This window comes from Chlamydotis macqueenii, chromosome 2, assembly GCF_036417535.1.
Source record: "Chlamydotis macqueenii isolate bChlMac1 chromosome 2, bChlMac1.mat, whole genome shotgun sequence".
Classification (NCBI taxonomy): Eukaryota; Metazoa; Chordata; class Aves; order Otidiformes; family Otididae; genus Chlamydotis; species Chlamydotis macqueenii.
Window position 1 is genome coordinate 15,087,188 of NC_141557.1, and position 13,959 is coordinate 15,101,146.

The following is a 13,959-nucleotide window of genomic DNA, read 5'->3' on the forward strand; positions in this document are numbered from 1 at the left end:
TGTGGGGATTCAAACCAGGAGCAAATGGTTTCAGATGGTGGGATGCAGACTTTACATCTTCTGTTGCTGAGGACAATCTAGACCAGTTTGGAGAGAAAATTCCTAGGGAAAGGGAAAAGGAGGAGTTAGATTTTACAATGTGTTGAGCACTGGGATTCCCAGAGCAAGAGGTGGGCTGGATCTCATCCCTGCTCCCAGGGCTGCTCCATGGATTTTACTCAATAATATTTAAATATAAAATGTAGGAAGCCCCAGGAACAGCGAGCAGAACCAAAGACTCATTCCTCCCAGAGCAGTCCTCTTTTTGTCAGGTGCCATTTTTTTTTTCCCCTGGGATCTGTGTGTACAAGTTAGATATCTGGGTAACGAGCCTGTAAGGTGGCGTTAACTCATGCCATCAATGGATTAACAGTAAGCCGCGCTTCTGAGTGAATTGGAATCATTGTATCATAAACACTTAATGTAGAACTCGCTTCACCTGACTTTAGGTATTATTAAATATGTAATCCTGCTCAGTGAAAAGAAACAGGTCAACTAAATCACATCTTTAAAAACAATGAGAAGACAACCCCCTACATTTTGTATTTCTGCTGCGAAATGAACCATATTTTAAACTTCACTGATTATCCTGATCAGATCTCCATCTGCCCAGTATGAATAGCTCAGATGTGAATGTCCTCCCTTAGTCAGGTAAACCCCACACCCCAGTGTCTGCTTATACTGACTCGTGCATGATTTAGTAATGAAAAGTTAGCTCCCCTTCAGAGCTTTAAGAAACTTGCTAAATGGAAGCAAGACTTCCCTGGCCTCACAAGTGTGTGCAACTTGAATATTCATGAACACAAACGAGAGAGTTGTCCATGTTTGTTCAAACAGGCTAAAAACCCAGAAGACTCAGATCTGGGCCTTTCAGCATTACAAGCATCCCTCAGGTCCTGTATCTGTTTACTAGGAATCTTTTTGCTGCCATAACCTGACGACTAAAAGGATGATTTCTTCAAAGAGTCCTTTTACCTCCCAGCTTTTCACCTGTAATGTCAGGTGTAGACAGGGCATGTTACCCTGGTGAATTGGTTCAGAGTGGTTTTTTTTCTGAAGAAAATTAAAAATTTAATTTCAAATGTTATAATGCTCGAAAGTGTCACAATCAGCATCTCTTAAGGAGAAGCCATGCTGGATAACAGAGGGGAAAAACTTAGGTTTGGTGACTCAGCATACACACATTCTGTTTGCCCTATATCTGTTTATAGTTACATAATGAACAAAGATTCTGTAAGAAAGTATTTTGATTTATTTTGTAATTTCTGAATCAATTTTCAAGCTAAAAATTGGGCACTGCAGGAACCTGTGGGACTTGGAACTCTAGTCAAGCGGACTTTCAGATGAGCTACTTTAATGGGAGAAACTGTTTTCCTTCCTATCTTTTGTTCTTCCCTGATTTTTTTTTTTTTTTTTAATTTGGTCATGTCCTTTTGTGCTAACACCCTTCTTGAGTTGCTTACAAATCAGATGAAGTTCAGCAGAGTTGGCACATGGGGCCAGTACCTGGCTTGTGCACAGGCCCCCGTGTTAACAACAGCGGTCTGTCGTCTTCTGTTGGACAGACCAACAGTGTCAGAAAACATCATGTAATAAAAGAATGAGAATGGAGTGTCTGTATCGGAGAGGGGTGAAAGCCTTAACTGCTTGTACTCCAAATGATTTGAGAAAACTACTTTCCACTTGGCTGTGTTTCTCAGGTTGCCCTTACAGCAGACTTGGGGATTTCATGGGGAGAGGAGGGGGAAGAAAATGCCAACAGTGTCGCATCAGCTCAGGTTTTCTGAGTCCATCTACATTAGAGACATAGATAAAAGAATCTAATATGATTTTTCTATTTTTCTTCTCAGGGCAACTTCATATTTCCATCTAAACCAAAACACTTCAATTCAACATCTGCCCAACTCCCACAAGTTTTTTGCATTCTCTAAATATTGAAAAACCTCTGAAAATGTATTTTTTTAAGGTAAACCCGATCAGAGTTTTCAATTTTTATGCCTCCTATGCTATCATTTAAATATATATTTATCAAAACAGTCTTATCAAATCAGTTTTGTATTCAGATCTAGCCTCCTCTGCTGGATGTATACATTCAAACTTAGTTCATTAGCTTTTTTCACTAATATGGTGTTATTAATTTGAGCTTTCTGAAGTGTGCATGTAAGTGTTTGGTTATAAATATGATCATGATTATTTTGTATCCCAGAAGACAAACAATATTTTTATAACATTCTCTCTTGTGCTTAATTTAGAAGTATAAATCAAACTACAGTCTGTAGTGTAAAGGAATCCACATCTGAGGTTGAAAGAATTTTTATGTTCTTGCAAATTAACAACATCAGACTTCTGAAATCCAAAAGCTGAGTTTTTTGTGGGTTTTTTCCTTTCTTTGGAGAAATGTATTTATCTTAAGAAATGATGATACAGCCTGTATTAGACACTTAATAACACAATCTTATTAATTTCATCTGGAATTAATGAGGGTTTAGTCATACTGTAGGTATGTAGGTAGATCCATTCGTGATTTTTTCTTGTTTTTTGTTTTTTTTTTTTTTTTTGAAAAAAACCCCAAAACTTAACTATCTCCCATCTCCCTCCAAACATATGCATTAGAAATGCTTCTTCATTCCAAGATGCAAGTATACTTTCCTGTACCAAAAGACTTCTGAAGCCCAGATAATTCATGTCTAGGTATAAATCAATGTTTTTGTGAATGCACTGAGGCAAGCAGACACACTACTTTCATTCTCATTCAGGACCTGCAATTTAAAGCACTTGACATTATAGAGCAGATATCAGACTATAACTCCACATTATTTAACATTAGCAACCTAATTCTGATGTTCTGCAAATACTTGATCGTATTATCCAGCAGCTCTGAAGCACTTGAAACAATTTTCGTAGATCGACTTGCAAGATAGAAATCCTATATTGGGAGTGTAAGGCATTAAAGTAAACTAATTATTTTAAAAATAAAATTGAAAAAGTCAGAGCATGTGAGCTTACCTGGATGGAATTTGCTATTTATTTGCACATACATAGATCCATGCAATTAACAGTGTAGTAGTAAACTTTCTAAAGTTATGCAAAGGAACACGGCTTGTCCCCCGTATACACCTTTATCCTGGGTTAGTGTGTGAACACCGTGGCACCTGAGGTTTGTGTAGTGGGGGGTGTGGGTGTGTGTTTGTGGTGGGTTTTTTGTTTGATTGTTTTTAACTTCACGGTCAGTTGAAGGGTTCAGGACAGTGTGCATCACTGTGCCTGCTCTCAGACCTGTGTACAACCATAATTTCTCTACTTCTGTTCTACATTTTTAGCCTTTCACCTTATCCTGTGCAGAATATCCAAGTAATCTATACTTAGCTCTTCGATTGATGAATTAGCAGTTGTGTTGGCAAGAGGTGGGGCTTTTTTATTCGGTTTGACGTTTGTTGGTTGGTTGGGGTTTTGTTTGTATTTTGGGTTTTGTTTTGTTTTGGGTTTGTTTTTTTTTTTTTTTTTTGCAAGCCCAATCCTTCACATTTCCAGCAAGAAAAGGATAAGATTTTTTTCCCTTCTGCTGGCCCTTCTACTGGAAATACATATTCATATGGTTAACTTCACTTGACTCAGAAATTCTTCATATGTTATAAACCAATATTTGCAGAAGTTCATGCCTAAGTAAGAGGTGGCTAGCGTGTCTGCTCGGCCAGATTTTATTTACTAGAATGTTTTAGAGTAATTAGCATGAAAGAAGAATAAATTGTGATTTTAATATTACTATTGTTTTGTATTTCAGAATATAAAATGTTTTGGATAAAGGTTTTTTTTTAAAAAAAAACAGCATGAAGTCAGACATTTTTATATTTTTGTCCCACTCCTCCTTTTAAAAAAAAAAAAAAGCAAAAAACAACTTTGTAAAAGGGTTACATTTAAAAACTTTGTCTTATTATTCGTTCCACAAAATAATCTTCTAGGATTGAATTGCTGGAGATGATGACTAAAGCAAGAATTCAAGGTGTGTCTAGTATAATATTTTCAAGGGAAAACATATTATGGAATGGAAGAGTAAAGGGAAAACTAAATCACTTATCTTTTAACCCTTACAGCTCTTAGTATAACTGTTCTGAATCAAGTAAAACTTAAACAGGGAAAGATATTTTTCAATCCAGTAGAGTGTCAGCATAACTTTTGTCTTTTTATCACTGCTATATCGAACAGAATTATTGCTCCCATGATTATGTGTTTTCTCTACACGCATAAACAATTAAGTCTCCTGAAGAAGCTAATTCCTTTCTGACAGTACTAAGGACTCCCACAAACCCTTTGTGCTTTCAGATACATTTTAGGTGAGAGAATGGTAAATGGGCTCTATCTGTACAGGTGATGTTGGGACAAATGTCAGGTCTGTAAAATAATAATCGTATGTGTTTAGTTCCTCTCACAGTCTTTCTGCTTCTCCTATGGAGGCAACTGCCTCCACTGTCTCTAAGAGCTTAGCTATAGTTGCAAAAGTAGAAATGTGGTAATAGCTTTCACCGCTCCTCTCTTAGCTTTGTTTCTTCTCAGTAAGAGAATTTCTGGCTACTGGCTTTTCCTCCTCTTTTGGATATAGGTCAGTATATAGGAAAGGTATAACACCTTTCAGGTTCAGACAGTTTCCCTGGGGATGCCGGGCTCTGCTTTTGAATATGTATGGCTGACAGCACATTCCCCAAGTAAGATTACACCATTAAATTGGCATCTAACTCCTTTCACTCATGTGGACGAAAGTTGCCTGTTATGTATGTACTTGAAATTATAATACCCCACCCATACACAGTGGTATGTAATCAGTCTGAACAAAAATAAGAAATTCTCCACTTATAGACTAGTTCAGACACTCGTCTTGCAGGCAGTATAGCATATGACAGTGTATTACTCTTCTGAGTACATATTAAATTGCATATGCAGTTTTATAATTTTAAAATATTTTTTGCCTATGTTTTATCATTCCAGACTACTGTATTCTGTAGCCTTCACAAGTTGGAACATGTGAAGGAAGAGGGCAGTGGCAGTAAGCTTTAGCTACTGGGAGAATATAACTTCTAGTATAGGTCTCTTCAAGTGGCTGTTCTGATTTAGGTAGTTGGGGTTTTTTGCTGAGTTATTAAGGTATCTGATCGATTCCCACTTGGTACTCAGTGCAGCTTCATAAGCAACTCTGCTGATACAAATGAAGGGGCAGCGTGGCTACAGAGGAGAAAGAACGAATGACAGAGCAGAAAGTAGGACTGCTGTATTTTCAACTCATGTTGTTAACAAAGGCAACACATTACAAAGTGATGGTCTCATGTGGAGAGCCTGAGAAATGACAGAACTATTGTTCATTTCAGCATATCTTGTTTTTGTTACCCTTACCTAGTGCAAAATAATATTGCCTTGTGATTTCCTGCATGTAGCAAGGGGGATGAAACCCCTTGATCACATACATAGTAATTCTTTACCCAGTTTTAAGTATGGCCACTTGCAACAAAGTTTTAAAACTTCAGTTTTTGTTGCAAGAAAGCCAACTTCTATGTTTCTGTTCTGAATGTTAAGGACACAACTAGTTTTGTAATGCTGCCTTTACTGGTTATTTCTAGTAAAATATTGCTCATGAGAACAGCAGTCATTGGTTTTATAGAGCAAAAATCACATGCTTGTGTTTAACACTTCTGAGCTTCTCATTTTACCAGGCTGTTATATCTCCAGATTTAAAATTTTTGGGCAGCTTTGGAATCTAAAAGATTATGTTTACTTGCTAACTATTGAATGGCAACAGAAATATGAGATTAAATGCAGTATTATCCCTTCTCATCTCTATCTGGTATTCTGCAGTGTAAATTGGAATTGCTTACAAAAGATAAAAGGTAACTAAAAAGATTTGGCCATCCAGTACAGGTACCTCCTGTTCACTATAGAAACAAAAATTCATATATATAAAAGACAAATTACTTTCTCCTCATTGAGACAGGAATTGAGGAAGAGATCTACTTGGTCACTACGTCAAATTACGATTCAGAAAGAACTTCAAACAAGCTTTATACTTATTGCATCTCCACCGTGACCACTTAAAATACCTGAATATATCATACCATTCTTTGAGATGCCAAAGCTATGAAACACTAAATTATCTTTTTTCTTTTTTTTAAAAAAAGGCAGAAGTTATCACAAAGGCGTTCGATACCAGTTGTGTATAGTACAGTGTCTGAGTTCCTTAAATACATTTGACAGTACCATTATCTCTTTTAAAACAGGCAGTTGACACTAGCAAATAAGGTGAAATTCACTATGAATTACATCAGTTCATTTAGTGTTGAAATCTCCATGCTGTTAAGATAATTTCTATATGCATCTACTTGCTAATGTAGTGTCACATTTTGTAAAATAATGAAGAGCCTCTAGCGTCATATTTGCCTACATCTATCTCATTTTAATCAAAACTCTGGATAACTCACTGAGATTATTAAAAAAAAAAATACAGCTACCCATAATGTTATAAAACATAAAGCAAAATAAGTTAGCTGAGAAGAAAATTTAAACAGTAGCATCACTAGCAGATGTAAAACAGGAACATACATACAGAATCCATAATAGTTTACTATAGAATGAAAGACCCATCTATATCTTTCCAAGTACCCCAAAGAGTAAGTCACTCTGGAAAGAAACCTGAGTATAGTAACTTCATAATGTGTCATTTCTTAATACTTGCTTATTTAAAGTGGGAGGGAAAAAAAAAAAAGAGCAGCGATACTTTGTGCCAGTTCAGAGTAGTCAGTATTTATGGAGATAAAAGGAAAAAAACAAGTCAACAAAATTGCCATATAAATAAATGATGAGTTAGTGAGTTCTACAATAGTAAAAGCAGGGTGTAAAGTAGTCCCAGAGTGAGAAAAATTAAAAACTGCAAATATTTATAGATATGCAAGTTAGTGTATAGTTTTGTGTACTCAGCATATTCTTCAGTTTATGAAAATCCTGTACTGTTTTCTATATGCAAGAACTACTTTTAAATGGTTGGCAAATGAGAAACACGTTTTACCTTTAACATGTTCTACTTTTAATTGTTGTAAGCTAGAGTTTTAAGTAGGCACAAGAAAAGTATGGCCAGAGAAAAGGAATGTTTGTAAGGAGTCAAATGTACTTGATTTCGAATTCCAGTTTTACTCTGGATTTCAGTATGTTGTTATTTTGGAGGGGAGGGGAAGGGAGGAAGGAAGTTTAAAAAAAAAAAAAAACAAAACAAAAACCTCTGTATTGCTGTGGATATTTATTTTCTCAAATAGACAGGCTTTCCTTAAAAGTAGAACAACAGAAAACTCGTATATGCAATATCAGCCTTTATATTGTACTTTCTTTCAGCCAGTAGCTCTTTTATTTTATACTTGCCTTTATATAATGTACTTGATTGGAGATAAACTCCTAATATAAAAAAAAATTAGAACAAGAATATTAAAAAAAATTTTTAGAAGTTGAACAACTGTCTCATAGAATTTTACATCTTTAAAACGGAGAGTTGCTTGATTCCAGAAAGCATCAAAAATGACACACAGTTTAACCTATATGCCCTTTATGCAAACCTATTTTGTGACAAACGATTGCTGTTCAAATGGGAGACAATACGAAACCCATGTGCAGAAGACTGCAACTCGTGCTTAAAGAAACTACTGAAAGTTTTGCTTTGACTCAGAAAGTCACAAAACTAAATAAGCCACAAAACTAAATACATACTAAAATTTGTAAAAACTTATCAAATGGTACGTAGCACTTGCAAACCAAAATAAGCAAGTTAAGTTTTTGGCCTTTATGAACCTGAGTTAGATGATATCACAAGAGACCCTTTTCTGTAGCTGTATGAATCAAATTGTTGGATCTCAGCCCTTAATGCTCAGTCTGAATTTAGTACTTTTAAATGTATATTGAAATGGTTATATTTACCACCTACATAGCTGATGTACAAAGTTATTTCATTTTAGTAAAGCTTGTTCTTTTAATTAAGTATTTTGAGATCATAAAAAGATGGACTCTTAAAGAAATGCCCCCAGTTTTAAGATCTAATTTCAGTGGTTTGTACCAAAAAAAAAAAAGGAATAGCAGTTCAAAATGCTGTATTCATTTTACTTCAGTTACGTTATAGCTCATCAAATTTCAGTTTTTAAAATAGACACAGAACTTCAGTACCACAACTGACTTAACACTTACTGATCTTTTACTAGGAGCTGACAAAGAGCATTTTTGTGGTTATGCAAAACATGCCGATTTTAGGTTAACTACTGTCATAGTGCAGCACTGATATCTGCAAATGTAACGTAAGCATTTTTGGTAAATGCTACAAAATGGCAAAGCTTAGAATATATCTGCATATTGTAACTGAAAGGAAGGTAAAATAGAAACAATCTGTTTATGTTCTATACTTTTCCTGTTACCAGCTTTACAGAACAGAAATTAGGACTCATGTTGCATTGTTTTCAAATATCACACCTTTCATCTTGCTAGCAAATTAATTTAGGCAATTTTGAAGACTTAACAATTTCTGCTACAAAATAGTTAAATGCAATCTATTTTATTGGCAAAACATTAAAAGCTGATAAGTCCAAGAGTTTCAGGCCAAAACTCTTTCTTAATGCATACTGTCCTGTTTGTATCCAAATGTTATTGTCTGTTCTGCTTGTTCTGCACTTTTCTCAAGCCTGTGGTAGGGTTAGAAATGCAAAGGTCAATTAAGGACACGTTTAAATTTGAATATTCTTTCTTTGTTCTTCAGAATATTTTCTATACTTTGCTTTTCATTATATCTTGTTTTTCTTTCATCAGTGGAAGTGGAGAGTTAGATTTAATGGCCTTAGTTTTTGCTTAGCTGACAGGTATTTCATTTTCATTTAGTGTTTCAGGGTAAAGTCAATCTATGGTAGCTTATTGCTATTTTTTTTTGTCATCACCTTATCTGTCTACTAGTTGGATAAACTAAATTATTCAGTATTTGGAAAACTCTGTAGATGTTTTATGTGCAATTTTTTTTTATTACTTTAGGATTACTATTTCTAGCTAGTGTGTGCTTTAAGCTTTAAAATTAGCATAAAAAGCAATATGCAATTTTTAACATTTGGTTCTGATGTAACTACTGAAATACAAATGAATACAATGATATTCCTTAGTTCCTGCCACTGCCCTTTTAAAAAACAACAAAAACAAACCACAAGAAAAAACAACCCTCTCTTAAAAACAAACAAACAAACAAAACCAAGAACAAAAAAACCCAAACACAACAACAACAACAAAAAAACCCCCTCATTCCCTCTAGCAGCTGTCTTCCACTGCATTACCCATTTGCAATACAGGGGGAATTGCCTGTCCCAAAGAGGTTGTGAAGCTAAATGACTCCCAGGTGGAACAATTTGGGAGACCTATGGGAAAGTCAGACATGCAAATCCTTGGCCTGAAACTGCTGTTAACAAGTGCATCTAGCAATATTTCATCCAGGGGCTAGGAGTTGTTTAAGGTCAAGGATGGTAGTAGTAGAGGTGATGCTATTTAAAGAAAAAAAAAAAAGCTTCTATTGTAGACATAGATTTTTAAAATTACTAAGCAAAATAAGGGTTTTCTAATGCTTTTGCTACATTTATGTCCTATTGCCGAAAATTTTGTTTTCCAGGAGTGACGTGATAAAGAACAAATTCTGTTTACTGATTCTCATCTAAGAGCACAAAAGTACAAACTTTTGCTCTAGAAGTGGATACTTAAATTCAAACAAACCACAATTTTCTCACACTTTTAAATGAAAATAAGCATAACTTCAAGCAGGTGGATTTATGATCTTACTGTAGAACTAGAATTACATTGTGATCTAATGCAAGAACATAAGATATATAAGCACGTGAAGTGTTCCTTAACTAGGCAGCTCTAGCGCTGGCCTGGGAGGAAGGGTTTTTGACATTTTTATGGCTGCACTGTGACAACCTGGGGCGGTGTGTGGAGACATCAGCGAGACAAGGGACTCCAAATTTCCTGTCGCTTGCTTAGGGCGGAATACTGCATCAACTTAATCACATCATTGAGATGCAAACGAGCTTACCTAATGAGACACGCTCAAATTGGTTCTAACCTTCGCCTGTAGTGAGCCGGCTTGAACGGGTAACTGATAACTTAAATCCAGGCAAGGGTTAAGCTAGTCCACGTGTCTGCACTTCGCTACCGAACCAAGTTTCCGAAAGCCTCAGAGGGACAGGCTGGAAATGCTGTTGTGGAGGTGACCGGTTCTTACACTTCCTCACGTTTTCGGGGAGGTGCCTGTGTTCATCCTTCATTTAGCACCAAGGCGAACGTCGTTCCGCGATGCAGGGAGGGACGGAGCGCGGCCGGTCCGTACCGCTGAGGGGGCAGGGGGAGCCGCCCCGCTCCCGAAGCCGCGGGACGCCCAGGACAGGGGCCGCTGCCGCCCGCCGCGGGGCTGGGGCCAAGCGCTGAGGGGAGGGCCGCTTCCCTCCTCCCCGGGCGGCCGCTCCGCTGCCGGATACCCCTGCCCCGTCCCCAGCTCCGGCCGGTGCTCGGGGGGTGCTGCGCTCGACAGGAACCGGTCGGCGCAGCCGGCAGCCCGGCTCGGGGTGGGTGGGTGAGTTCAGCGCTGGAGGCAGGCTGCCCTGCGTTTCGGTGTGGCCCCCAGCCGGTCCCCGAGTGACCGGGACGGTCGGGGCCGGCACTTTCCCGCTCTCCCCCGCTTCTCTCTCCCAGGTTTCCCCTAGCTAGCAGGCTGTCAGAGAAAGGCGCTGCTCCTTTTACCTCGGGAAGGCTTCCCCTCCGGGAGGTGGGGGATTTGGGGCCGGCTGAACCCCCTTACCCCCTTCCGGAGCGGAGCGCGCCTTCCCTGGCGCAGCTCAGAGGCAGGCGAGCTAAATGGCCCTGGCCGCACGCTGAGAAAAAGCGTCCCGTCCCTCCCCGCCGCCTCCTTCCTCGCCCCCACGCGAGACGGGACCCCGCGGGTAGCAGCAGCGTCTGCCCCGCCAGTGGCGCCCGCCGCCCGGCTGACTCCGAGCTCTCCCGCGCTCCCGAGCCCGCGCTCCCGTGCCCGCGCTGCGCGCGCTCTCCCCCGGGCGGCGCTGTGCCCGCGCCCCTGCGCGATGCAGTGTGGGAATGGCTGTGGCGCTGGGGTTGGCTGAAAGAGGCGGCCAGTCGAGGTTTAATGTCCGCCATGTTGGCCGTGGCGTATTGAGCGGAGCCGGAGCGGCGGAGGAGAGAAGCCAGCGCCCAGCCCAGCCGCGCCAGCCGGCGCCGCCGGGCCCCGTGTCGGAGCGCGCCCCGCCCTGCCGGGGGAGCCCCGGTCCCTCCATGAGAGCGCTCGGCGGGGTCCGGCTCTCAGCTCGGAGCGTTCTTGCTGTCGCCCCCCCCTTTCCAGCCGGAGCCGCCATCGCCGCCTAACATGAGCAAACTGTCGTTCCGGGCCCGGGCGCTGGACGCGTCCAAGCCGCTGCCCGTCTTCCGCTGCGAGGACCTGCCCGACTTGGCCGAATATGCCTCCATTAACCGGGCCGTGCCGCAGATGCCCACGGGCATGGAGAAGGAAGAGGAGTCGGTACGTGAGACCCCCCCCCCCCCTCGGCCGGGTCCCTCCATCCCCCCCGCACCCGGGGCCCCCACCTTCGCCTCTGCGCAAGCACAAAATGGCCGCCATCTTCTCCCCGCTCTCCCCGCCCGCCGGGGGGGGGGCAACGACACTCGGGGAGGGAAGACGCTGAGCCCGGCGGCCCGTTAACTGCACCTTCCCCCGCGCTTTGCTGGGGCCCCCTCTCCCCCCAGCCCGCGCCCCGCGGTAGCTGGCGGCCCTTTCGCCAGGCCCCGAAAGGCACAAAGGGGGTCACGTGATACCGCGGGCGGCCGCCATTTTGTCTCTTGGTTCTTGGGCCGGGCCTTGTGCGGCAGCGGCGGGGAGACGGGCCCGGGCGGTGCGCTGCCCACGGTTCTCCACCGGGTGGCGCTGCTGAGCCGGTTGCCGCCGCAGGGGGCGCTCGGCGGCGGGCGGCGCTCGGAAGTTGTGGCGGGTGGCGCGGGAGCGCGCGTGCCGGCCCGGGCCGCCCTCGTTGGGGGAGCGGCGGCGGGGCCGGCCGCGGGCTCGGACGCTGGCGGGAAGCGGGGCTGGGAGCCCCAGTGCAGGGTGGTGAGCGGGGCTGGCTGGTGGCTGCTGAAGGGTGCGTTGTCTGTGCCGGTAGCCCCGCGCACGTGCCGGGCGGTAACGCTCGGGCTGCCGCCGGTCTGCGCGCACCCGGCGGAGCTCGGGGCTGCCGCTGAGCTGCTCCCGTGTGAGCTGAGCTCTGTGTTGGTAGTACCGCTCTTCCTGCCAGAGGTAGGATGTGCCTTCACACGGGCGTGATGTGAGTAAAATCGTGATCTTCACTACGTGGAGATACCGAAGTTAGTACTGAATTACTACTCAAATAAGAAAATCCGAGTTTGGAGGCCAAAAGTCTTATCGCATCCCTCTCAGTTTAGCTGTCTTAGTGGAAAATGAAACATAAGCCTTTTCGAACTTCACGGTCGTGAAGTCAACGGGTTCTGAGATAGGTGTAATGTTCAGTAGCTCCTGTTGCTAAGACCCCTGCTGAACTGGGTTGTTATTTTCAGTGTTTGCAGAGCTTTAATTGTTTCCTTAGCGTAATCAGTTTTCCCCATTTGTGCTTTAAGCACAGCAAATAGGAGAGAGCTGTAGAAATACAGTTATGTAAACAGCTTTTGAAATTGAGTATTTCTTATCAGAACAAATGTGGCAATTTCATAGTCTTGAGTTTTGCTAGCTGTCAGACTGCTGTTGTCTTTCAAAGGTGACAGGCTGTAAAATTCCTGGTTTTATTTCTAGATGTAGGAAACTTGAGTTACTTCTCTGGAACTTAAAATACTCATATCTTTTTTTTACAGGTAGTCTTCTCTTTGAGGCACTGCTGCTCTAAGTTAGCCGATTCTGTGAATTTTATTGAAATGTCTTCAGGATGAATGATTTCTGGAGAGTAGCACTCTTTGCATATTGTTGTCTATATTCAGTAACTACTCTCTGAGAAGTAAATGCCTACCATTTTAACATAATTGAGTATTTGCAAGTCCTGTGCGAGACATAAGTTGCTTTAAAAAATCTACTAAAATATATATTGTGAAGTGTATGGGGATTTTTTATGGTTTTGTTTTGGTGGTGGTTATTTTTGTGAAGGTGCTCAGAACTTTAGCGTGGTATCCATTTAGTGGTAGTATTTAAGCAGTAGGTAGCTGTGCTTAGATGCTCATGTTTCTTTTGACACAGCAGATGTAATCTGAATTGATATGTGTAGATTCCGAAAATGAGAGAGAGCATCCTTAATTTCCACTTGTACCAGAATTTTAAATGTGAGTGTGTTTGCTATTGTGCTTACTTGCTGAGTTTATTTCTCAGTTAAAGTGAGCAAGTGTGCATGCGCCCATCTGTTTATGTAGAAATGTCAGGTTGCTATGTTTTTCTTTTACTATTTGCCTGACAGTTATGAGTTTTCAGGCTAGAAAATCACATGGGGTGACTATATAGCCTCATAAACCCAGAGATACTTGTCCTAGCTAAGGGATAGTAGTTGTGGGCAAGGGAAAATTTGTAAACATTAATTATAATATTTATTTTTGTGGTTAGTGTGATGCTTCTGTTTATTAAATCTAGCTTTGAGGGTAAAACTTCAGAGCTGTTTAAGTAGATGCTTTCTACAGTTAAAGTTTGCTCATGCGTGTGTTTTTTTGTTTTTTTTTAAATGTGTGTACACACAGAAACACGCACTTCCAAGATAAATTTGTTTGCCATCAGTAAACACAGATGTCTTCCTGAATACTTTTCAGATCTTCTTACATAAAATAGTTGGTGTTAAACTCTCCCCCTTTCTTGTTTCTACAGACTTGCTAAATTTCTTCCTTCTGTCT

At 41.4% G+C, this 13,959-nt stretch overlaps 2 protein-coding genes across 9 annotated transcripts in view; one reads left to right on the forward strand and one right to left on the reverse strand.

The window, feature by feature from the left end:
- EPC1 (enhancer of polycomb 1) overlaps positions 1-13,959 on the forward strand; it is a 68,166-nt gene that overhangs the window by 5,921 nt on the left and 48,286 nt on the right. For 6 of the 8 annotated variants that reach the window (XM_086742009.1, XM_086742011.1, XM_086742010.1 and 3 more), the window contains exon 1: positions 11,307-11,608. The exons of the other annotated variants lie outside the window; for them this stretch is intronic. In XM_086742009.1, the coding sequence (XP_086598135.1) occupies positions 11,456-11,608 (153 nt within the window). In that variant the 5' untranslated portion in view covers positions 11,307-11,455. Of the gene's footprint in view, positions 1-11,306; positions 11,609-13,959 lie in introns of those variants that run through there. 8 annotated transcript variants of the gene reach the window in all.
- On the reverse strand, positions 7,326-11,444 carry LOC147601593 (uncharacterized). Its single transcript, XM_086742018.1, has 3 exons — positions 11,066-11,444; positions 10,115-11,031; positions 7,326-7,464 (listed from the first exon to the last, which is right to left on the reverse strand). Exons 1-2 carry the CDS (start codon positions 11,442-11,444, stop codon positions 10,793-10,795), a joined length of 618 nt encoding a protein of 205 aa, XP_086598144.1. The 3' UTR covers positions 7,326-7,464; positions 10,115-10,792.

Excerpts from the sequence above, each read along its gene's own strand:
- LOC147601593 (XM_086742018.1), bottom strand. The coding sequence starts at position 11,444 with ATGGCGGCTCCGGCTGGAAAGGGGGGGGCGACAGCAAGAACGCTCCGA. Across the intron at positions 11,032-11,065 it reads GGAGCGCGGGAGAGCTCGGA|ACGCTGCTGCTACCCGCGGG; the intron begins GTCAGCCGGGCG and ends CTGGCGGGGCAG.